This window comes from Arvicanthis niloticus, chromosome 1 (genome assembly GCF_011762505.2).
Source record: "Arvicanthis niloticus isolate mArvNil1 chromosome 1, mArvNil1.pat.X, whole genome shotgun sequence".
In the NCBI taxonomy this organism is placed as follows: Eukaryota; Metazoa; Chordata; class Mammalia; order Rodentia; family Muridae; genus Arvicanthis; species Arvicanthis niloticus.
Genome location: NC_047658.1, coordinates 123,985,446 through 124,009,532, shown reverse-complemented (window position 1 = coordinate 124,009,532; position 24,087 = coordinate 123,985,446). Strand labels below are relative to the sequence as shown.

Here is a 24,087-nt window from a genome sequence, read left to right as displayed (position 1 = left end):
GCTGCTTACTGGCTTGCTTCCCATTACTTTCTCAGCATGTTTTCTTAAAGAACCAAGGACTACCAGCTTAAAGATGGAGCCACTCACAATAAGCTGGGCCCTTCCCAATCAATAATTAATTAAGAAAACGCCTTACAGCCAAATCTTATGGAGACATTTTCTCGCTTAAGGTCCCCCTCCTTTCAAATATTCAAATTTGTCTGTCAAGTTGACCTAAGAGTAGTCAGCATAGCAGGTAACAGAAGGCTTGACTCAAACAATGGAGGGCCTGGGGGAGGGCTAGCCCTGCCCTTAGAAGCAAGAATCTCACAAGTCCAACTGACTCCATACACCTGGCAGACCAATTTTAGAGAATTCAGAAAGACAATGCTCCAAATTGTCATCTTTTTTTATTTTATTTTTGTCCATTGTCTTTCTGTTTTTCCTTTTTATTATAATTTTAGCAGTGTTCTTCTTTGTGAATTTTTTTAAAAATAAAGCTTATTTTATTTTTCATTTAGGTGTGTGTGTATGTGTGTACAGGTAGAGGCTGGAAGAGTGTACGGAATCATCTGGAACTGGAGGTGTAGACAGTTGGAAGCTGCCAGCGACTCGTTCCCCACTTAAGTGATTCCATGAAATATAAAAAGAATGACGGTTCCAAACTCTTTTTTATGAAACCAGCATTACCCTGACATCCAAACCAGATAGAGATACAACCAAAAGCAGAAAATTATAAATTCATCTCCGTGATGAAGGATGCAAACATTCTTCATAAAACACTTGCAATGGAATTCAAGTTGACATCAAAAGGTTCATTCATTGTGACCAAGCTGGCTTCATTCCAGATACACAGGGATGGTTCAACAGACATAAATCAATAAATGTTATCCATCACATAAATAGAGTCAAAGACAGAAATTACATGAATTTTGCCTTTGACAAAATTCAACATCCCTTTATGATAAAAGTCACTGAGAGGCTAGGGAAGTGGGGAGCATACCTCAACTTAACACGGGCTATGTATGACAAAGAAACCTATAGCCAACATCATACTAAGAGGAGAAAATCTCAAATCATCCCCACTAAGATTAGGAAGAAGACAAGGATACCTGCCCACTCCCTCCACACCTGCTCAACACTGTGCCTGACATCTCAGAGCAACGATGCAGGAAAAGGAGATAGAAATGCAAATAGGAAAATAAGTCAAAGTACCCCTGTTTGCTAATGATATGAGTCTGTACATACAAGACACCAAAGAATCCACCAGAAAACTTGTAGAGCCAATAAACACTTTCAACAAAGTTGAAAGTTACACAATTATCACATGAAGTTCAGTAGCCTTCCTCTCTACCCAAAATAATCATACTGAAAAAGAAATCAAAGAAACAATCGCATTTCCATGAGCCACAAATAAAATAAAATAAAATAAAATAAAATAAAACACTTGGGAATAAACCTGACCAAGGAAATGAAAGCTCTCTAACATGAGAACTTTAAGACAGTGGGGAAAGAAACTGAAGTAGACATTAGAAGATGGAAAACCTCCCATGCTCATGGATTGGATGAATTAATCTTGTGAAAATGGCCATCCTATCCAAAGCAATCTGTAGATTCAATGCTATCTCAATCAAAAACTCCAGAGCTATTCTTCACAGACCTAGAAAAAACAGTCTCAAAATTTATGTGGCAGGGCCAAAAAGCCAAAGATTATCAGTGCAATCTTTAACAAAAATAATACTGCAGGAGGTATTTATTTGTTTATTTATTATTTATTTGAAATTATACTACAGACTTATGGTATTAAAAATACCATGGTACCAACATAAAAACAGACAGACAGAATAGCACAGCACAGCACAGCACAGCACAGCACCTGGATTAGTTCATGCAAATAGTGCTAACTGGTTTTCGGCAAAGTTATCAAAAATACACATTGAAGAAAAGACAGCATCTTCAAGAAATAGTTGTATTTCAACGTGCAGAAAACAAAACCAGACTCTCCTCTTGCCCTACACACAAAACTCAACATATATACATACACATACGTATACATATATATTCTGGTAGAGGATAACGGGGGTGTACACGCTTTGACTTATAGGCACAGGTATGTGTTTTCGTAAGAGTCCCATAACACAGGAAGTTAAAACCAATAATTCACAAATAAGATCTCATGAAATTAAAAAGACTCTGGGGCTGGTGAGACAGATCGGTGTAAAGAGCACTGGCTGTTATTCCAAAGGGCACTGGTTCGGTTCCCAGCACATACAAGGCAACTTAAAAGGTCTGTTACTTTGTTCCTGGGGATCTGATGGCCTTTCTAGCCCCTGTGGGCACCAGCCATACAAGTTATGCAGATATACATTCATGAAATACAGGCAAGCACATAAAATAAAGTAAAGCAATTAACAACAACAATAAATGAGTTCAATACAGCAAAGAAAATTCAAGTTAAAAAGCGACCCACAGAAGGGGGAAGAAAATCTCTGCTGGCTGTACGTTTAATAGCTTGGTATTTAGTATATTCAAAAATTCAAAAACATAAAAATAAAGAAAATAAAGAACCCATTAAGAAGTGGGCTATAGAATCAAACAGGAAGTTCTCAAAATTCAAGAATACAGTGGATGATAAACGTTTTTAAAGTTTCCAACACCATGGACTTCCTGTTTCAAAGTGTGATCTGGGATTACCTGAAGATACCACTAGAAACGTGAAGCGTTTAAACAGCCTCATATGGTACACACCTGCAATCCTAGCCCTTGGGAGCCGAAGCAGAAGCATCACTAAGCTTGAGGTCAATGTGAGCTATATAGTGAGACCTTGTATCAAAACTAAAATAAAATTCAGGGACCAGGGCAATGATACGGAAATACTGGATGAATAGACTGTTTTCAGTTCAGTTGTTCCCATTATATCCATGGTCTTGATTCCAAGACCACCCCTCACCTATTCCATCCACCCCAACCCAAATCCTTGGATGCTAACTATATAAAATTACCTTTGATAAAACGGTAGCTCGTGTAAATGGTAGAGGATTTGCACATACCTGGGCATATCCCCTCACATTCTTTAAATCATCAGTATGTGATATTATGTAGTCGGTGTGCACACAATCCTCACGAGGCACTTTTGGAAGAACACCCAGAAAGAATTGGCTCAGTACAGACACAATTCTTTCCTTGAATGCTTTTGATCTACGGTTGTTTGGATCTACAGGTACAAGGTTCATAGACATGAAGACCTACGAGGTAAATTCTAAGTGTTGCTTAAGATGATTTATTCATTGTGTATCTGGAGTTCAAATTTAACTGACTGCTCAGTATTTTTATTTACAATATTTGTCCACTCTATTTGGAACTTAGGGTTCCAAGAAGACACTCCATTTTAATTGTTTTTTTGTTGTTGTTTGTTTGTTTTTGATCTGTAGGTCTTTGGCACATTGTGTGTAGATGTTTGGTAACTACAATGCAATGGACATTTTGTTGTGAGCGAAATTAATCCTATGCCTCCATCAATCACTACACAAACATGTCACTTCTTTGCAAGGGACAGTTTGTCTTGTTTCTTTTCCCCCCAGTTCCTTGAGCAACCCCATGCTTTACACTACAAATTTACTAGTTTTGCAATGTACAGTGGTCAGGAAAAAGAAGCGTTTGTTCTGAACCCCCTCTCCAGCCTTGCTGTCTAACATGGCTTGGGGAGCTGAAACCGGGAACTCTGGTTTAAAAGTTGCTAATGAAGAGTCTGGAGGCAGTGTTTGCCTGGTTTTGGTCTATAAACACTGCCACCTAGTGTCAGAATCAAGTATTACCCACCACCACACTGGAGGCAAAGGAGGCAATCCAGCTAAATCAAGTGTGAAGATCTGCAAGCTGGGTTTTGGATGCTTCCAGTTAGCAGTCTGTTAACTTTAGTGAGATAAAGGGAGGAACAGTTATTTACCAGTAGAGCTGAAAATTCCTTTTTTAAAAATAGCAATAGGAGTGGGGGCAGGGGGTGACGGCAGCAGAGAGACGCGAGACAGGCTCCACAGGTAAAGGCACTTGCCACAGAAGCCTACCTCCCCCGCCCCCTCCCCCCCCACACAGTAATAGCAGGAATAGTGACGGTAATAAAGCACATCAATATAAAAATGCCATTTCCGTTAGCGTGAGTCTAAAAACACAGCAAAACCAGGCAGAATTTGAAAGAAAATTCTTTTAACTTGAACCTATGTAGACAAAATTCACGTTTATTTTAATTCGTAAGGTTTCTGAATTCTGATGACTGTACAAGGTTCAAAAAAAGTTAGCCGGGCAGTGGTGGCGCACGCCTTTAATCCTAGCACTTGGGAGGCAGAGGCAGGTGGATTTCTGAGTTCGAGGGCAGCCTGGTCTACAGAGTGAGTTTCAGGACAGCCAGAGCTACACAGAGAACCCTGTCTTGAAAATCCAAAAAAAAAAAAAAAAAAAAAAAAAGTTAACAGTAAAGAGTACTCAGAATCTCATCTATAAAAATATCGAGACTCGGGGGCTGGAGAGATGGCTCAGCGGTTAAGAGCACTGACTGTTCTTCCAGAGGTCCTGAGTTCAGTTCCCAGCAACCACATGGTGGCTCACAACCATCTGTAATGGGATCCAATGCCCTCTTCTGGTGTGTGTGTGAAGACAGCAACAGTGTACTCCACACATTAAATTAATAAATAAATCTTTAAAAATATATATATCAAGACTCAGAAGCTTGGCTCCCAAGGGTCAACTAAGAGTTCCCTAATCCAGAAAATTCTGTAGACTCCAAACAGACCCACCATGTCCACATGAGTACTTGTGGCAATATATTTTTGTATCAGAAAAATATATTATTTAGTTACAGATTTAAACATTTGGTGCTGGGTTGTTTTTTTGTTTTTTGTTTTTTGTTTTTTACCTTTTGTTTTGATTTGTTTTCTAAGGTGGGGTCTGTGGCTTGTTAACACATACTCATTTCAGCTTGTCAACTTCAGAGTTACTCTTGGCTCCATGCCACCTGTTTCAATACATACGTTTTTGTGAGCTGTGGCAACAAGGATTCTGTTACCTTTATAAATATTTGCTGTCTTCTACTGGATGCAAAGGAGTGGAGACTCCAAAGCAGCGTGGTCGTACAGTTGGTTACTAAGCAGGAATATGTTTTGCAAATTCCACTTCTGGCAGTGAGATTATTTTTCTTTAGGGGGGAAACCAGTTTTGAGCTTCCTGTCTATCAAGGAGTCACCTAGTACTTTCTGAGCTCTAGCAATGGCCGGACACTTAGCTTCACACACATAGACAGTCTAGTGTCACTGACATGATTTTAATACATCCGTGTATCCCTATAGTCTTAGTTTGCCCAGTTAAACTTATGGGGTGGCACTCTGTCTACAGCCAGAAATAAAGTTGTTTATCAGCCTGTGCTGCCTGGGTGGTGCCTGACAGATGGCATTGTTTGAGTTTCTACCCTGGCACACTACCATTCTCTGTCCTCAAAATGGAGTCAATGCTGCTTGTAAAATGGAGTCTCTCAGGGTGAGAAACGGTCTGAAAAATCACTGCTTTAAATAATGTAGAGTGAATACAGCCTGGTTCCTGGCGCTCTCCTCTTCCCTAAACCCAAAGAGTGTGTCTCATGAATCTACTACAACCCTGTCTGCTGATCCTTTAACTCTGTTATGAATTACATACTTTGGGCAACATTAGAAAGAAGGAAACTGGTATCTTGGCAACCTTTAGAGACATCAAGCTAGAAAGCCACAGCACACACACCCATTGGAAAGACAGAAGATGTTCTTAGATAAGGAAGACCACACTTGTCCTATTGGTGCTTGCTCACGTCTGTCTGACTGTCTGTCTGTCTGTCTGTCTGTCTGTCTGTCTCTAAATCCTAGCTTTGCTTCACTTTTGGCTTGCTCTGAAATTCCTCTCTTTGTTGAAGCCACGAGCCCCAGTTTTGCCTGGGGGGGTTTCTGACTAGAACCCCTTGGCAGCTGCTGCTGTGGTTAGAGTCTTATCCCTATTGCTGGTGACAACTGCCCCTGCTGTTCTCTGCCCAGATACAGACTTGAGAGCAACATAATGTAATTACGTTTTGCTTTAAGGGGGTTGTATTAACAGCACAGCATTACTGGAACACGTCTCAGTCCCCAGTGTCTTACTGGAGACATCCGAAACCTTTTGTGGTAGCCTTATATTTCATAATAATAGAGCCCAGGATCTTTAGTGTTTTCTCTGGCTTGCCCTATCTTCTCTCTGGACAGCATAGGAAGTAGATCAGCTAGATGACTGTGTGATATCTGCTTCAACCCGGCTTGAGTAAAGATGTAGCCAAGTACTAAAACTTCTTAGTGACTTGCTTTGTGAGTGACCCATCTCTTCCACCCTCTGCAAGTTCACCTGGTCATCCAGAGGTGTACCTAGTGGTAATACTAGCTGTGTGGTCTGAGTTTAAATTCTTCAAACTCTCCTAACCTTTCTATCTCTAAAATGGGCACAGTGATGCTGACATCAGCTGTTTCCTGCTCTAAGATAATCTATAATGGGTAAAGCAGCGGGTTTTCAGGCCATGCCTTGCCTAGAGAAACTCCACTTTGCAAGCAGCTTTTGATACCATTTTGAGGACGTACCACCCATGCAGAAAACTGATACTTATGTATTCCTGGAACTAGAAAGAATGCCACCCTAAAATTTTGATTAGATGAAGGAAGACTATAAGTATGCATGGGAATTGTTCTAGTTCGATTTTTATTGCTGTGATGAAGACCACCATGAAAGCAACGTGGGGGAGAAGCATTTATTTTGCTCCACATCCCAAACACAGTCCATCACTGAGGGTAGTCGGGATGAGATTTCCAGCAAGGCAAGAACTGTAGCAGAAACTGGTTATTGCTTTGCTTTTCATGGCTTGCTCAGGTTTTTGTTGTTTTACTTTTGTTGTTGTTGTTTTAATACAATCCAGAACCTCCTGCCTGGGCATGGCACCACTCCCATGGGTTGCCCACCCCCATCAATCATTAATCAAGAAAATACCCCACAGGCTTACCTATAGGCTAATCTGATAAGGCATTTTTCTCAGAAAAGGGTCTCTGTTCCTCTAGTTTATGTCAAGGTAATGAGAACTAACCATCATGGACAAACTTAAATCATGTCAGGGAAACTAGACCCAAGGACTTACCAGACACCCTAGGCTGAGGAAACTGTGCAGCTTCCTCACCTGACCCCATAAAGAGACAGACATCTAACACTGCGATAGCAATGCTCTCTGTGACCTGACATCTGACATCAGTGTGTGTATAAATGACCCACTATCAACTGTCCTTGAGGCTTCAGTGCAACTTGATCTCACTGTTGATGTGGTCTATCCTTGTGTTTACCCATCTGGCCCTGCCTTTTTGCCTCTGAAGCTGGACTCAACTCGTCAGCTTTGCTCTCAAACTTGTGATCCACAGAGACCTGAGAGCAGCGGCTTCTCCCAGGAAGCTGGCTTGGATTCCTTCCTTATTCTATCAATATGGACTCTGTTTACATCTTTACCTATTTACTTCTGAAAGCTGTTGAAACTCTACTGCAGCCTCCTTAAACCTTTGTATCCATTCTGAAACACATATACACACACACACACACACACACACACACACACACACACACACACAGAGAGAGAGAGAGAGAGAGAGAGAGAGAGAGAGAGAGAGAGAGTGTTACAGTGTGATGTGTAATATGAGATAAAGATTAAAATAAGAGAACCTGTGTTTACCTCAACTAGATTACCAAAAAAAGCGAGATTCTGGAAAATTGCTGCAATGGATACCTTGTAAATTTATTGTTATTCAATAAATTCTGACACTGTTGAAAGATACACACATGCTCACCAATGTTTCTGACCTAGTGCACTCAACATACATTATTTGGCTCTAAGTAGGCATTGTCTCATTACTACCTTTGACATCATGATTGAGGTGTCTTTGGGAAACTTTCACTTGGTCTAGGAACAGAGCTTCCTTCTTCTCTCAGCCCTTTCTCTTTGAGCTGTAATTCTTCCTTTTCCATTCAGCCTCAAGTTCTCCCGTTCCTCCTGGCATTGACTGCAAGGCCTGTGCACTGCTATGGCTGGTTATGGGCAGACACCTGAGCTGGGACTATCAGCTATTCCCTGTTAGTTTTGTTGTTATTGTTGTGGTATTGTCCTGCTGTAGGCCTGCCAGGCATATACTCTAACACTGATTCACACCCCAATGCCAGCTGAAACTTATGTCATCCCTTTGAGTGTCTTGGGCTTCCTTAAAAAAATAATAATAATAATGGTGGTTGGTTACCAGAGGAGAGCATCCCCCAAGAAAGAGGTATACAGAGAAGATGGATTGCTTTTCTGACTCAACCCTTAGAAATCACTCAACTCCCCTGCTGTGGATTGTACACTATCCAATAAAAAATATGCTCAAGTCCAGCAGCTGGCACTTATGAACTAATCTTTAGAAATCAGGTCTTTGAAGACACAATCAAGTTAAGATGCATTGTAATATATTTTCCAGAAAGTTTTTTTTTTAAATCACCCCAGGTAGTCCAAAGACAAACCAAAGAAGCAATTTTATCCAAGGCCAATTTGGTGAACCAGTGGGTTTATTTGGCCCCTCTGGGAGCATGGATGACTTCAAAACAACCACACAGTCGAACCCCAGCATAGGCGGGCTTGAGTCCTACTCTCAAGTCACCCAACCACTTCCTCCACTTGGTACCACTTCCTAAGTCAATAGGCAACTGAACGACAGGAGGGGATGGCAGGCAGAATCTCCAGTGAGGGTCTGGTGATTACCATCTCCTAGGAGGGAAGCTATCAGTTCAACTTTCATTACCATAGACCTAACCATTGGAATGTTGGCTTCTTATTTCATTGCCATGACTTCAGAGCCAAGGTATTCTGAAGGTTAGGATGGTCGTGTTAGAAATGTAGGACACAGCAATATCACAGCAAACGGGTCACACTGGATTACAGTAGGCCTTGATTTAATACTTAGTGACCTTATAAGACAAGGGGAATTTGGGACACGTGGGGAAGAACATCACAGAACAATAAAGGTAGATTGGTACTACAGGCCAAAGAATCCCAGAGATTGCCAGCCACAGCCCAAACTAGGAAAGAGGTGTACAGAGACTATTCAGAACTGCTATAAGGAGGCAGCATTGCTGACACCTTGACTTTGGATTCCTCACCTCAGTAACTATAAGGTTTGTGTGAGTCTTGTCACTGCTTTGGTTTTTGATGCGTTGAGACAGTGTCTCACCATGTAACCTTGGGTGGTTTGGGATTCCTAATGTGTACTAGGATAGCCTGAAACTTGTGACTCTCCTGTCTCTGCCTCCTGAGTACTGGGATTATAGCTATGCCATGCCAGGCCTGGCATCTCTACTGATCCTAAGTCATCACATAAGTTCCTCTTTGTTATAGGAACTCATGCCTTCTGCCTTTCCTCACTGAGACAGACACAAAGTCATAAATGCCATCGGATTTTTGGAAGTGACTGTGAAAGTGTTTAGGAGCCTTTTGGTTTTGCTTTTAAGGTGTTGTGGATCAAACTCCAGGCAAATACTAATGTTGATGCAAAGAAACCCACAAATAGGCAGACTGACCCAACAAGGTCCTTAGTTATTGTCTCTCCTTTTCCCTCTCAGCTTCCTGAAAAGACATAAGATTTTATAAAGAATAAATAACAATATAGTTTTATAGCAACTAATAACTCTAAAAATATACTAAGGAGTCATTAAGACATTAAATGTTACACTAGAAACATTCGCTCAGCATGAAAGGAGATGGGTAGGGAAGTACAGAGCAGCAACAAGAGACCTATAGAAAACAAAGAGTGAAGTCACATACAAATCCTGTGACAATCGACGACAGAATTAAAGGTGGTTGCAGAGATTGTCAAGCTGGACTTAAGAAGAGGTAAGGGTATATGGTGCCTATAGGAGACACACCCCAGATCAAAGGGGATCAAACAGCAGTAATTGTGGCCTAGAGACAGATTTAAGTTTCCCCAAATGCCATGTTCCAATGTGGTAACAATCTCATGATATTTTTGTAGTAATGGATCAAAGGGCATTAAAAATCAAGGTACTTTTCAAACACAGTGGTGGACCTATCAGGGAGGCAAATTATAGCAAGGCAGGCAAAGCTCCGTTAAAGTCCTCAGATATTATCTGATAACAGTCTTAGCCATTGGGTGGGGGGAAACTTAGGGATCTGTTTGTACATCCAAAAGGATTTTAAATTCCTTATGGAAGAATTATATTTATTAATTCACCAGTATTTGGGCTACTTTAAGAGTTTAGTGTCATAAATATATTTGTATAAACATTCATTACAAATTTTTTGTGTGGATTTGAGTTTTACTTCTCGAGGACACCATTTTGTATTGCCACCACCAATGTGTGAGGGTTCCAAGATCGTGCCTTGTGCCCTAGCATAAGATCCATCCTGGGAAAATCCTGCCAGACACTCGAGATGTGTGCTACTGTAGCTGTTATAATTGTGTCTACTTCCTTTACAGTGGTGCCCCGGTCTTCTGTGTCCTTCTCGATTCTCTGCAGCTAACAATATGCATTTCTCAGCCTTCAGTTCCAACAGTGTTTGCCTCGTCTATGTTTCTTACACTGTGCGGCTGTTTTCCTCCAGGTTGGGCATGACTTCTATTGTCTTGAAGCAGAGCAGCTAAAATCACATGTGGATGTCTCTGAGATCACAAGGTTTGGCTCATTAGCAATCTCTCACAAAGAGAGAGGCCTCACAAGACCCCTCTGCATACGCAGCAAACAGTTGCTCAGGGAAGACAAGCCCTTGGTTAGTAGACAGTGAGCACAGTGATGCAGCTTCTGCAAGTCCTCCATGCTGCAGTGAGACTTTTTGGTGATGCAGCTGCCCAGTCACCTATGCTTTGTAAGTAGCCTCCACTCATACTCCTGTAAATCACACCAATGAGCTCACCGTTTCCGGACTTCGGATGGAATCTCATCTTTGGTCTGTCAATACCCTCTCTATCTGGGGTGAACAGAAATACAAGAAAATTATACAGAATCATGTGTTTTCCTAGTGGATTGACCTAGTATTCATAAAACGTTCCTTCTTATCTTTTATTGCAGTTATTATTATTACTCTCTGTGTGTGTGTGTGTGTGTGTGTGTGTGTGTGTGTGTGCGCGCGCGAAGGAGGTGGCATGGGTACGGAAGCCAGAAGACAACTTTGTGGAATCTGTTCTCTCCTTCCATTGCTCCATGAATTCCAGAGATCAAACTGAGGCCTCCAAGTTTGCACAGCTACCACCTTGACCAGCTGAGCCATCCTGCTAATCCAAAATGTCTGTTCATATTAGCTAACATTTTGCATTCTAAGATACTTTTCTGGTACTAGTTTATTGATTTCAGCATTCTTATGGCTGTTGCTGGCATGGATTTTTTTTCACCTTTTCTTTGAGTGTATCTGTGTCTTTCAATCTGGGGTGTGTCTCCTATAGGCACCATATACCCTTACCTCTTCTTAAGTCCAGCTTGACAATCTCTGCGATCACCTTTAATTCTGTCGTCGATTGTCACAGGATTTGTATGTGACTTCACTCTTTGTTTTCTGTAGGTCTCTTGTTGCTGCTGCGCTGTACTTCCCTACCTTTCATGCTGAGCGAATGTTTTCTAGTGTAACATTTAATGTCTTAATGACTCCTTAGTATTTTTTGGAGTTAATAGTTGCTATAAAGCTATATTGTTATTTATTCTTCATACAATCTTACGTTTTTTTCAGGAAGCTGAGAAGGAAAAAAAGAGGATGACTAATGGGCCTGGTCGGGTCAATCCGTCTTATTCCTGCTTCTCTTCGCCTCTTCTTGTGGATTCAGCTTGGATTCTGGTTCCAGTTGATGTCTGGATGAAACTTTGTTCTTGGTGTCTTCTTGTGATGTCATTGTCAACTATGCACACTTCTATATTATATGGACAACTATAAATACATTATTAGTGCATTTTCCAAATCATTTGAAAGAAAAAAGAAATTCGGAAGAACTTTCTTTTGTAATCACCTATGCTATTGCTTTAGCATTTGTTTCATTTTTGTGGACTGAAGTCACAGTCTGCTGTCATTTGAGGAACTTTCCTTATTTCTTGAATTTCTTGAGCTTCTGTTTCCCACTATCTGCTCTAATATGACAGTAATGGCTAAGCTGCCAAAGGATAGGAAATAAAAGAATATTTGGAAAGGTTTTCTTATCTGGCTTTGGAAAATCATAATCTTTTATTATAGAAATTACATAAATACATTATGGTTCTTCAGGGTTCTTCCAAAGAATAGTGATATGAAGGAAGAATATATTAACCTCAGATTTTCTGACCTTGGCATCACCAAGTCTGCTCCCAATGCTGTCACACAGTACCTCTAGCATGCTGTCTTCCTTCTCTAAGAAACTATTTCAGAAGTTCAGAAAGTTCTCAAAGGGTGAAGAAGCCTTTAAAAGGTTTATCACATTTCCAAATGTCTTTGAAACCATGGGAACACATGGGAGATGCAGTAGTCTTCTCTTAGTTCGCCCAACATTATCTGCACATAGTGTAAATACAACTTAGATCTGTGTGAGGCTTATTATTGATTGACAACTTGACAGATGCTAGAATCACAAGGAGACAAATTTCTGTGTGTGCCTGCCTGAGGTGTTATCTATATTAGGTTAGCTTCTGGGCATGCCTGGGAGGGATTATGTAGATTAGGTTAATTGGGGTAGGTAGAACCATCCTAGCTATGGGCTGCACCATTCCATGGGCTAGGGCCTGGACAGAATAAAAAGTATACAACTATCCAAGAAGTAACATTTGTCACTGTCTGCTCCTGACTGTGGATCCAAGTGTGATCAGCTGCTTCAAATTCCTACCATCGTGACTTCCCTGCTATGACTGACTGTATCATTGAACTGTGAGCCAAAATAAATCCTTTCTTCCTTAAGTTGCTTTGTTATAGCTCTGAAGAAAGGAACTAATACAATCTGTGGTGTAGTTGGGCCGTTGGTGTGTGAGCAGACAGTAGCAGCAGAGGCTTTTACAGGCTTGCATGGCTGTCCATCTCTCATGCTTCCATAACCATAACACAAAGACTCACTTGTGTTTCATGAACACAGTTCCACTAACACACAACTATGGGAGCTAATGCTTGCCCCATAGTTGGCCCCAGTGTCAGATATGCGAAAAGATCTCCCAATGACCCAAAGCATGGAGTAAGAGCCAGCCAGCCAGAGCTCCATTATTCACTACAGTTAACCTAGAGACCCGGGAAAACATCTTTGTTGTTTGTGTCACTGAAATATGTAGGTGGTCTGGATCATAGCATTGTTGCAACAAAGGCAACAAACCCACATCCTCCAAGTCACTGCTACACAGGTGGCTGCCACCAGGCCTGTTTTAAAGCAACTTAGAAATTTTGAGACTTCTGAAACTTTTGGTATTCCCCCCGGAATGTTTCACATGCGTGAAGTTTCTCTAAATATTTTGTAAAATATCTTCCAAAACTTTCAATGTGATTAAAGGTTACCTCCATTCATTTTCTCCTTGTGTGTGCTTAAAATACATACTTTTGTGACTCTGAAAGGACGGACCTACAATGGGACACTGTTGTGAATGGCAGTGATTCCCCAGGGAAATTGTAGTACATGTGGACATTTCCCCAAGTGGACAGCCTCTATGAACCCAATTCTTGAAAAAGTCAAAGGAGACCTTAATAAACACTGAATTGTGCTCTCTCCATCGAGACGGAGAACAGGCGAATCCAGTGGAGCAGAAGGATACTCAGCGGCTATTTGCTATGAAGCACCACACTGTTTAAGGATAAGCTTAACTACAGAAAGTTGGAAATGGAAAAAAGAGACAGAGAACAAGTTCTCATGGACAGTTACTTATTGTTTACCAGATATTGATCAAGTTGACTGTACATAATATCACATGTACAGAACAGAGGCACCAGCCTTGGACAGTTCAGACTCCACCAAGGTACTCATTGATACCTCGTGGAAATTCTTTATGGGCCCTAATTGGCTAAGGGAGTGATGAGGAGACATATTTTGTTAGATTTGCAGAAAAGTTTTCCCGGAAAAAAGGCATACAGGTGGTGATCAGAACAACGTGTATCATGATAGACATATGTGGGAGAGAACAAAGATGTAGACACTAAGGCCGAGGGGCTAAAACAACAACACATCAAACTCAGTCCTGGAAAGCCTTACGTGTCACCCTTAAGAGTGTTAGCAGGTTTTTCCCCATACAACACACCCATGCACCCTATCATATCTACTGTAACAAAAGAAAACATTTCAGGCAATAAGACTGTCAAATTGCTAGAAATGTTGACATCATTCTGAGGGGCTGCAGGGTTGTTGTGAAGGCCTGAGAACTTCCTGACTGCAGATTCAATGTGACCAGCTTCCTTAAGCTCCTCTGGGGAGCTTCAGTTAGATCAGTGTAGAGCTCAGTCCCCTTAGAAAGAAGAAGAGTCCCTGGCTTAATAAGGAACTCGGAAGGAACTGGCCTGGCCACTTTTTGCATCATTTGCCATCCAGTACAGGACATACTCAAGGAGTTACGCTGTCTGAGATGCAGCCTGTGTGTGCTTACTGCCCCATCAATATGACTGTTTAAGAGAATGGTCTCTTGTTGATATCTGAAGTAACTTGGGTAAAAAAATACATCTTCAAGTTTCTGGTGACAAGTGTTTCTTGTTCAGTATCTTAAACCCAGAAAGATAAATTAATTCTTGAAGGAAATGATATTGAATTTGTCTCAAACTCAACTGCTTTGATTTAGCAAGCAACAATAGTTGTTTTTAGTTTTTGTGTTTTTGGAATAAAACAAAGATATCAAACAATTCTTGGATGATATGTTTTTGGAAAAAAGGAAGAGTATAGTAGACTGTAGAATAAGACTATAAGACTTAAATTATTATTGGGTGTAGTGGTACACACCTTTAATTCCAGCACTCTGAGGCAGAGGCGGGCAGATCTCTATTAGTTCAAGACTTGCCTGCTCTAAATGGTGATTTCCAGGACAGATAAGAATGTGTGTGTGTGTGTGTGTGTGTGTGTGTGTGTGTGTGTGTGTGTACTCTGTCTCAAACAACAACAACAACAGTATCTAAGTTATTACAGAAACAAGGTTACAATTTGGGATATACTCATGATGCAATAAGAGACTTCTATTTAAAAACAAAAATAATTGACAAACAGATTACATTCTATTGGGAATGAGTGTAGTGGCAGGTTTTGGAAATAATGAGAATTCTGGGAGGTCAATGATAAGGAGAGTCTGGGTATGGACGACATGCTCCCATTTGAAGCAGTCCTTGTGCTTCTTCCAGTGTGGATGAAGTGCTACAGCTGAAGTGATGGTGATGAAGGGAGAGCAAGGGAGACACTCTTAGCTTGTCAGGCTTGGGCTATTAACCGGACACACTCATTTATTGAACAGATATTGTCAGAGACTGTTCTCATAGCTGGGGATTAAAGAGTGAACCAAATAGATGTGATTCCCTTCTTTATGAACAACAATGTTTATCTTAAATATGTGTGAAAACTGATTTCATATTAAAATGTTAAATCATTGACTAGTAAGATAATATTTCCCCATTGGCAGCTGCCACAAGAGGTTTTAACCATTTGCAGAGAACTAGAAGTCATTCTAGAGTATTCATCATTTTCCAGTACCAATTCTGTGTTAGGCAGGCATGATTGAGATATATGGTCCTTGCCTCGGGAGGGCTACAGACAGAGGAGGAAGTACAGCTAAATAGGCCAGTAATTACATGTACCAAGTACTGTGATATGAGGACAGAGCAGACAACACTGAACAAACAATTGAGAGAGAGAGAGAGAGAGAGAGAGAGAGAGAGAGAGAGAGAGACCCAAGGATGGTGCCACCAAGCCAATGCTGGGTGGTGATACAGGTTGTCTTTGTTAAGGTTTATTGCTGTGAAGAGACACCATGACCATGGCAACTCTTATAAAGGAAAACATTTAATTGGGGTCTGGCATAAAGTTCAGAAGTTTATTCCATTGTTATCTTGGTGCCAAGCGTGGTGGCATGCAGGCAGACACGGTGCTGGAGAAATAGCTGTGAGTTCTACCCCCGCATCCAAAGGCAACAGGAAGGAAGAGTGATACTGGGTCTGGCGTGAGCATCTGCGCCCACCCCCAGTTACCTGCTTCCTCCAATAAGTCTACACCTACTCCAAGGCCACACCTCCTAACAGTGCCATTCCCTATGGACCTATGGGCGCCATCTCATTCAAACTGCTGAGGTGGGAGTGGGGTGAAGTTATCCAACTAAATCGAGGAGCACTGTGTGTATAGGCCTAACAGGAAGGAGAGTGGAGTGGAAACTTAAGGGTTCTTTGGAAAGTTGTTTGAATGGTGTTTTGCTGCGGAACGTTTGGTTAAAGTGGACACTGAGCAAGCCAGCGGTGGCGCAGTGGCTAAGGTAACCACCTGCAGAGGGCGAGCCTGTGCCCTCTGCTCTCTCTCTCCCTGTGTGACTCTGCCCGAGCTTAATGGAGAAAAAAAAGTGGACACTGGTATGAGAGGCTAAGGTAGACTCAGACACAGGAAGGAGAGAGGATGTTCTGCTAAAGTAAGCACATGAAAGGACACGTGATGAAGGATTCTTTGTTAACAACATGCATGTATTGGTCCTCCTTACATTTCAAAGTTGAGCTGTATTTGTCGGGAATCCATAGAGAGAAACACACCAAACCTTCTGGTGGTGTGCTGCAGTTTGTTGCCGCTTCCAAGGACTTGGGCTGATTGGATGCATGTGCTGAGGCAAGAACCATGCCGAGACAAGATACGTGAAGGACACTTGATGTTTGGAGGGTATAAATAGGACTTCACGGAATGACAGAGAAAGAGCTTGGCTTGCGGGTACATCTAGCTATGCAACACTTGTGGGTCTGTCATCTTCACTTCCCTGAGAGAGGCACAGCTGAGAACTTCTTCTGGTGTCCCTCCAGGTCCCTCCTGCTGACTTGAGCCAAGATTGAGGCCTGGCTGTCTCTGCTAGGTCATATCACCACTGTTGCTAACCCACTCTACTGAATTGGGCTGCTGGTGTATCCATGAGGTGTTTGGGAGTCGACCGAGCTGCTGCTGCCGCCTGCTAACCTGTGAACCTAACTGCTGATTTCCAGACAACACAGACAGGAGGTGCTCCAAAGGACCTTTCTAAACAGGTCCACTTCCTCCCCGCCCTCCACCATATCCTTTCTTTTTCACCCTGTGTCTGGTGGGCAGCAGGTTACAAGGAAAGTCAAAGTATTAGACCAGCCATTAAAAATAGGATTTGAAAAACATTAAAGTTGCAGGAAAGACTTTTAGAAACTTTCAGCAATGCTTTGTGTTCAGAGAAGACAGGGAGAAATGTAGCAAGAAACAAGACAAGAGATATTACACTGATGAAAGCATCTAACTGCTAAGCTAAAGGACACAGAGCTGAGAAACCTCTTGTTTTCCACTCAGGATGGACAGGCAAGATAAGAGAAACTGAGAAGGGAACTGAGAAGAGCACAAAAAAATTAACTTCAAGAACAGAGAGAAGAAGCCTTAAGAGAATGATGGACGGCTACATTAAAAAAAAAAAATGAATTACACGAAATTCTACACAGCAGAGGACACGAGGTAGAGCACCATGCATCAACGTGGTTAACCTAGCAAAGAGAATGGTTAACTAGGAAGAAACTGCTAGATGGTCATGTACAGTGGCAGAAATATAAGACATCCACGCAGGGGGTACAGCAAGCTCAGAGACACAGTTGTCTCCGTGTGGAAGAAGACTGTAGTTGTGATGGACAGAATGGTTCCACAGGGCTCCCCACAGAGATGGTGAAATCTTAGTGGCGTGTTTGCCACAATCTTCATCATCCATCCAAAAGAAACAAAAGCCAGAGTAAAGTCCTCTATTTATAAGAACACTTCTCAATTGCCAACGACAGACTAAAACTTACACTACCTGGATGGTGTTTGTGGTGTTGGTAAAAGGTTGTAGAACTGTTAGTGAGAGAGGAATGTTATGAATGCAGTGTCTAAAGCTTGATTGAAGACTGTCATTGTTCTAGAGACTGGATACAAATACAGAACATCAGGCCGGTTCTCAGGATTTATGCTAACTGCAGACTTCATCACTTTGCACATCTGTAAAGCAGATGTGTAACTATATTCCTTATGGGGGAAGGTGGAACTCTATTTAAACTGATTGGTTGAATGTAGTGGCTCCTTCCTATAATCCCAGCACTCAGGAAGCTGAAAGAAGATGATGAAGTCCAGACTAGGCTAGGTTACATAGCAAGCCACTGTATCAAAATGAAATGCTACAGAAATAAAAAGTACTAGTTACCAGTGTTTGCCACAATCTTCATCATCCATTCAAAAGAAACAAAAGCCAGAATAAAGTCTATTTATGAGAACACTTCTCAATTGCCAATGACAGACTAAAAACTACAAAATTATGTTTTAAAAGAAGTGAAGGAGGACACAAAAGACTTAACAGATAAGTGTGAGCATTTAGCCTGCCATTTATAATATCTCTTGAATATAATAACATGCCCTGTAAGCAGCAAGTCAAACTCAGACCTCAGGAATTTATAAATGTGCTTCAAAGTATTTCAGAGAAATGGCTTAGCACTTAAGGGCACTTACTGCCCTTCCAGAGGACTGGGTTCCATTCCCAGCACCTATGATGGGTGGGTCCCAACTGCCTGTATCCAGCTCCAAGGCATCTGATGCCCTCTTCTGGCCTCCCCAAGAACTTGCATAAATGTGGCATACATTCACACAGACACACATGGGTACAACACAAATAAAATAAAAGCAAATCTTTTTAAAATGTAACTGAAATGGGGGCTGGAGAGACAGCTTTTCTTTCAGAAGCTCTGAGTCTGGTTCCCAGCACCGACACTATAACACCAGTTCCAGAGGATCTGATGCCTTCTTCTGGCCGCTCTGGACACTTGCACACAGATAGCATACAGGCACATACCCATAAATAAATGCTGAAAAGGACTGAAACAGACTGATGTGTTTATTATCCAGAGTTCACTTGCTTCTGCCTAAAGTAATTCATTTTAATACATAACTAAATAACATGACATAGAGCATATAGCTCTGAACTTAACTGCTGCTGAGTGGATCCCAAGTTCACTTTCAATAGCTATTATGCTGAATGTTACTAACTCTACTAAAATCATTAATAATTTAAAATTATTAATAATAATAAAACCGTAATAAAATCATGGTCTCTTTGTGATACAGTTGTCGTCCTCAAGCACATTTACAGAACTAACATTGAAAACTAGTAATAGAGTTCGAGGTCAGCCTGGTCAAGTTCCAGGACAGCCAGGACAGAGAAACCCTGTCTCAAACAAAACGAGAGAGAGAGAGAGAGAGAGAGAGAGAGAGAGAGAGAGAAGAAGAAGAAGAAGAAGAAGAAGAGGAGGAGGAGGAGGAGGAGGAGGAGGAGGAGGAGGAGGAGGAGGAGGAGGAGGAGGAGGAGGAGGAGGAGAGAAGAGAAGAGGAGAGAAGGGGGAAAGGGGGAGAGGGGGAGGGGAGAAGGGAGGGAGGGAGGGAGAGAGAGAGAGAGAGAGAGAGAGAGAGAGAGAGAGAGCGAGCGAGAGCGCCACCATCAGTGGAGGATACTAAGTTAATGCCTAACCCAATATAGAGAGAAAACAACGAAGGAAGGCTCCTGGTTTGCAGAGGAGTTGGGAAATTCTTGTGAATTCTCTCGGTTAGGAAGCATAAGCAGTTGAGCGCTCCTAAGAATCTTCTCGAGGCCAAGCCCCCTTTCTCAATTCTCAGGTCGTCACTCCATCGTACCTCATTTGCGGTACCCATCAGTGGCGCCCTCACTGCAGAGCAGCAGAGCATCTGCACGCCCCAGCAGCTCCAGCGGACCGCGCCGTGGCCCTGGCGCGCTCTGGTGGGCGTGGCCTGCGCTCTGACGCATAGCGAGCGCGCCGACGCACAGCGCGGTGTGCGCACGCCGCCTGCGGGGGTTCGCCGGTGGCCAGAACGGCGGCGGCTCGCAGAGCTGGCAGAGCGGGCGCCAACCGCCCGGGGCGCGGCGGGAGGCTGCTCGCGGCGGCTGGTGGAGGTCCCCGGGGCTGCCGGTCATGATCGACTCTGTGAAGCTCCGGCGCGACTGCGCGGCCGACTTCTTTTCGCACTACGAGTACCTGTGCGCGCTGCAGGACTCGGTGCCGCTGCCCGCCGTGCGTGCCTGCCTGCGGGACGGCGTGCTGGACTTCAATGCCGACCGGCTGCGCGCGGTGGACTGGGCGCCGCTGCTCAGCACGCTCAGGGTGAATCGCGACCTGCCGCTGGTGGCCATCAAGAGCTCCTTCCAGCCGTGGCTCGGGGATACAGTTCCACAGTCCGGAGGTGCGAGGGGAGGGAGCCCGATACAGCGGAAGCCTGCGAAGTGGCCTCCACCTAGCCACAAAAGAGTTTTTGCCGCCGCGTCCCTTGCAGGTTGCCGCCTCGGGCGGTTGTCAGGAGTAGTCCAGCTGAGGAGTAGAACTCGAGACTGCCCCTTACTACAGCAAGGATGACCAGCTATGCTCCTCAAGGGGAATATGCAGGATAATTTAGCGAATGGTCCCCGTCCTCTCTTCTATTTAGGAGTTTAAATGTACAAACCCCTCTCATTCGTAATTGCAAGTTTAATACAGAAAAAGAGGAGATTAAAAATAGAAAGAAAAAACGTATAACAAAAAATCTTCAGGGACGTCTTTTATGATTTTTTTTTTGAAAAATATGTGTGTTTTGCCTTTGTGTGTGTATGTGCACTATGTGTGTGCAGTGCTTACGGAGTCCAGAAAAGGGTCTAAGAGGTTGGACTCCCTGGAAACTATATGTGAACCACCATATGGATGCTGGGAACCGAACTCGAATCCTTGCAAGAACAGCAAGTATACCCAACCGCTGAGCCATCTCTCCAGCCCAAGAGACTATTATTTTTGACTCTGGTTATTTGCAGATTACGTGTTTGCAAGTTCCTTTCATTTAAATTGTTTATGACTCCCAAGCCAAGTCTTTGTAGTGTTTCTATGGTCAATCATGAACACCTGCTCAGCAGCCAAAAAAGAATTACCATTCAGTATGTATGTTCCTTACTGATTTGTGTATTTGTGAGTTTGTGTATCTTAGTATTGGCATATGTGCACACTCAGAAACCAGAAAGAGGTGTTGGGTGTCCTTTGATTGCTTTCCACCCATTTTTTTTGAGACAGGGTATGTTTTCTCAGCTTGGCTGGAAGCTAACAAGCCCCAAATGCCCTCTTGACTCCACCCTCTTCCCTGCTGAAGTCCTACTCCTGAGGCCTAGTTTTTATGGATCCTGGGATCCAGAACTCCAGACCCCAAGATTGTGCAGCAAATGTCCTTAACTACTGAGTCATCTTTCCAGCTGAGTTTTCACACTCTCTTTGTTTTTTAGATTTGCAAGTAGTTGTCAGTGTGTATATGTATGTGGGATGTGTGTGCACACACATGTGTGTGTTTGCATATGTACACATACACATGTTGTGTGCATGGAGTCTAGAGGTTGACCCTGAATGTCTTCATCCATTGCTTTCCAGTTTGTTTACTGAGGCAGGGTTTTTGGTTCTTTGTTTTCCCCTGAACTCTGGGGACTTACTGATTCCTTTGTCTGGCTAGCTAGTTTGCCCCAGGGATCATCTCTTGTTCCTTCACAGATTGTACACAGGCCTTTACCTTGCTGGTGATCCAAATTTGGGTACTCAGCATTTTTCCCTGCAAGCACCTTTATCAGTTTGGCCATCTCAGTTCCTAATTTCTTTTTCTTTGTTTCCCTTCTTTCCTTCCTTCCTTCCTTCCTTCCTTCCTTCCTTCCTTCCTTCCTTCCTTCCTTCCTTCCTTCCAAGAGCGATATCATGAAAGGAAAACAGGTGTTGGAAGTAACCTAGGGTTTGAGTTTCATATTTTAAACTCTTAATTCTCACACATATAAAAAGCCATTGAAACAAGCCTGTTGTGGATTCTTAGGATTAAAGCATGTTGTGTGTGTGTTGAGTGTCTGGAAGTTACTATTGGAAAGGGAAGGTATGATTCGCTAGGGGCCAGATGTGACTGTTTGAAAGTCTGACCCTTTGCGAGGTCTGGCATAAGCAGCATCTGTGATCCTTTCTTCAAGGACAGTGTTTGTACCTCAGAAGAATCCCTGACTGTCATGGTAATGGCCCAAATTTAAGGAACGATGAAAGGTGCCTTAGAATCAAGGCAAGCCTACCTGATCATGCTAGTATTTTATGTCGAGTATAAGGAGACCACTTCCCTTCAGGCATTCTTTTTGGCACTTCCATGTCTCATAACCTACACACCACTTGTTTCTCCCTCAGCTGTTTTGATTGTACTATTGAAGAAGCTGCTGGCTGCCGTTGCTGCTCCTGAACCCAGTTTCCCTCTGTGTAGATGGTCTCACTCGGCACAGAACCGGCACTCAGTTTCCCTCTGTGTAGATGGTCTCACTCGGAACAGAACCGGCACTCAGTTTCCCTCTGTGTAGATGGTCTCACTCGGCACAGAACCGGCACTCAGTCCTAGCTGCAGTTTGTGGCTCCTTTACCTGTGTGATTCAGGTTATGTGTGCCTCTCTCTGTTCATCCCTTTGTCTAATTGGCCCGACACTGGGGCATGTTTTTTTTAACCATCCATATTGTACCAGTGGTAGCTTTGGTCCTTGTCACTCTAAAAGTATTCTAAAAGCTGACTCTTGCAGACTTGGCTCAGCCTCTGAATTTCTTTCTCACTTTTCACACCTGTAGCATTTATACTGTCCAGCAGGTGTCAGGCTTGGATCCCTTTGCACACATAGTCTACTCCCTCTCCCTCTCTCTTTCTCCTATATGCAGATTGAGGGCTTTCTTGAAGCCCTAGGTGTGTGGATTGATGTCTGTATGCAGGATGCAAATGAGGGAAGGCACAAGATAAAGTGAGAGCCTGTGATTGGAAAAGGAAGGTGGGCAGAGCTTTTAGAGAGAGAGAGAGAGAGGTTGGGGGGGGGAGAAGAGGACACAGAGAGAAAGAAAAGGAAGGAAGATGGAGGAAGAGAAGACATCCAGAGTCCGTGTGGCTTTCAATAACCACAGGTAGCTAAGAATATCTTATAAAGGATGGATAATTACAGGACAATTTGTCTTATCTAGGTGGGCAATTTATATCAGTATCACCTGGCTCTGAGTTCATTGTATGGGCGTTTTGTGGGGTGAGAATTTACTGATACAAATCTCACTTGTAAATTATAAGCCTCTAGAGTTTTGATTTTACTGGGTTACTGGGATTTTTTTTTTTTTCCCACAACATAGGTACATCTTCTTTGCCTCCATAAGAAACAACACCATGTATGATTTGTGTTCCTGTATCTCACGTGGCTGTGAAATTTCTCTTTAAGGACATGGTTCATTTCCATGCTTTGGCACTGAGGAGTTTTTATACTAAAATTGTATGATTGACATAACTGATTTTGCTGATAACTGATTTCCTGAATTTGTTTTAGGTGCTGATACACACAGAGTTTGTAGGAATCGAGTTCCTGCAATAAGGTCCAAAGACATGAGCTTCCAGTTGTGTAAGGCTCTGAAAGGCTGCTTAAGTGTATCAGGTGTGCTGAGAAATCTGGAGCTAAATGGGCTGATTCTGAGAGAGAGAGATTTGACTAGTTTAACAAAGGTAAGCTTTGCTCATGTGACCTGCAACATTTGAAAGCCTGTTTTGGTGGGGAAATAATACATGTTTTACTTTTTTCTCTTAAGGGATTGAGTAAATCAGCCTCTTTGGTGCACCTGTCTCTTGCAAACTGTCCAATTGGAGATGGAGGTTTAGAAAGTGAGTCAAGTCTAACCCTTGTCCTGTGAGGATGGTCTCATGTTTGTCTGTTTGCTGATAACCCTGTCTACCTTTTGGGGCTGCTGCTTCCACCTGAGCTGCCTCCTTCCTGTGCTTGCTCAGATGCTGCCCCTTCCTACCAGAAAAGCTTATCATGTGTAATACTCTCTGAACTCTCTAAGGTCGTGATATGCCATAAAACAAACAGTTGGTA

The 24,087-nt window shown here is 42.7% G+C and overlaps 1 protein-coding gene across 1 annotated transcript in view; it reads left to right on the top strand.

The window, feature by feature from the left end:
* Positions 1-19,992: 19,992 nt before the first annotated feature.
* The window catches only part of Cep78 (centrosomal protein 78), a 31,758-nt gene continuing 27,663 nt past the window's right edge, over positions 19,993-24,087 (top strand). Inside the window, exons 1-3 of the mRNA XM_034490083.1 lie at positions 19,993-20,408; positions 23,545-23,717; positions 23,801-23,873. Of these exons, the coding sequence (XP_034345974.1) occupies positions 20,141-20,408; positions 23,545-23,717; positions 23,801-23,873 (514 nt within the window). The 5' untranslated portion in view covers positions 19,993-20,140. The remainder of the gene's footprint in view (positions 20,409-23,544; positions 23,718-23,800; positions 23,874-24,087) is intronic.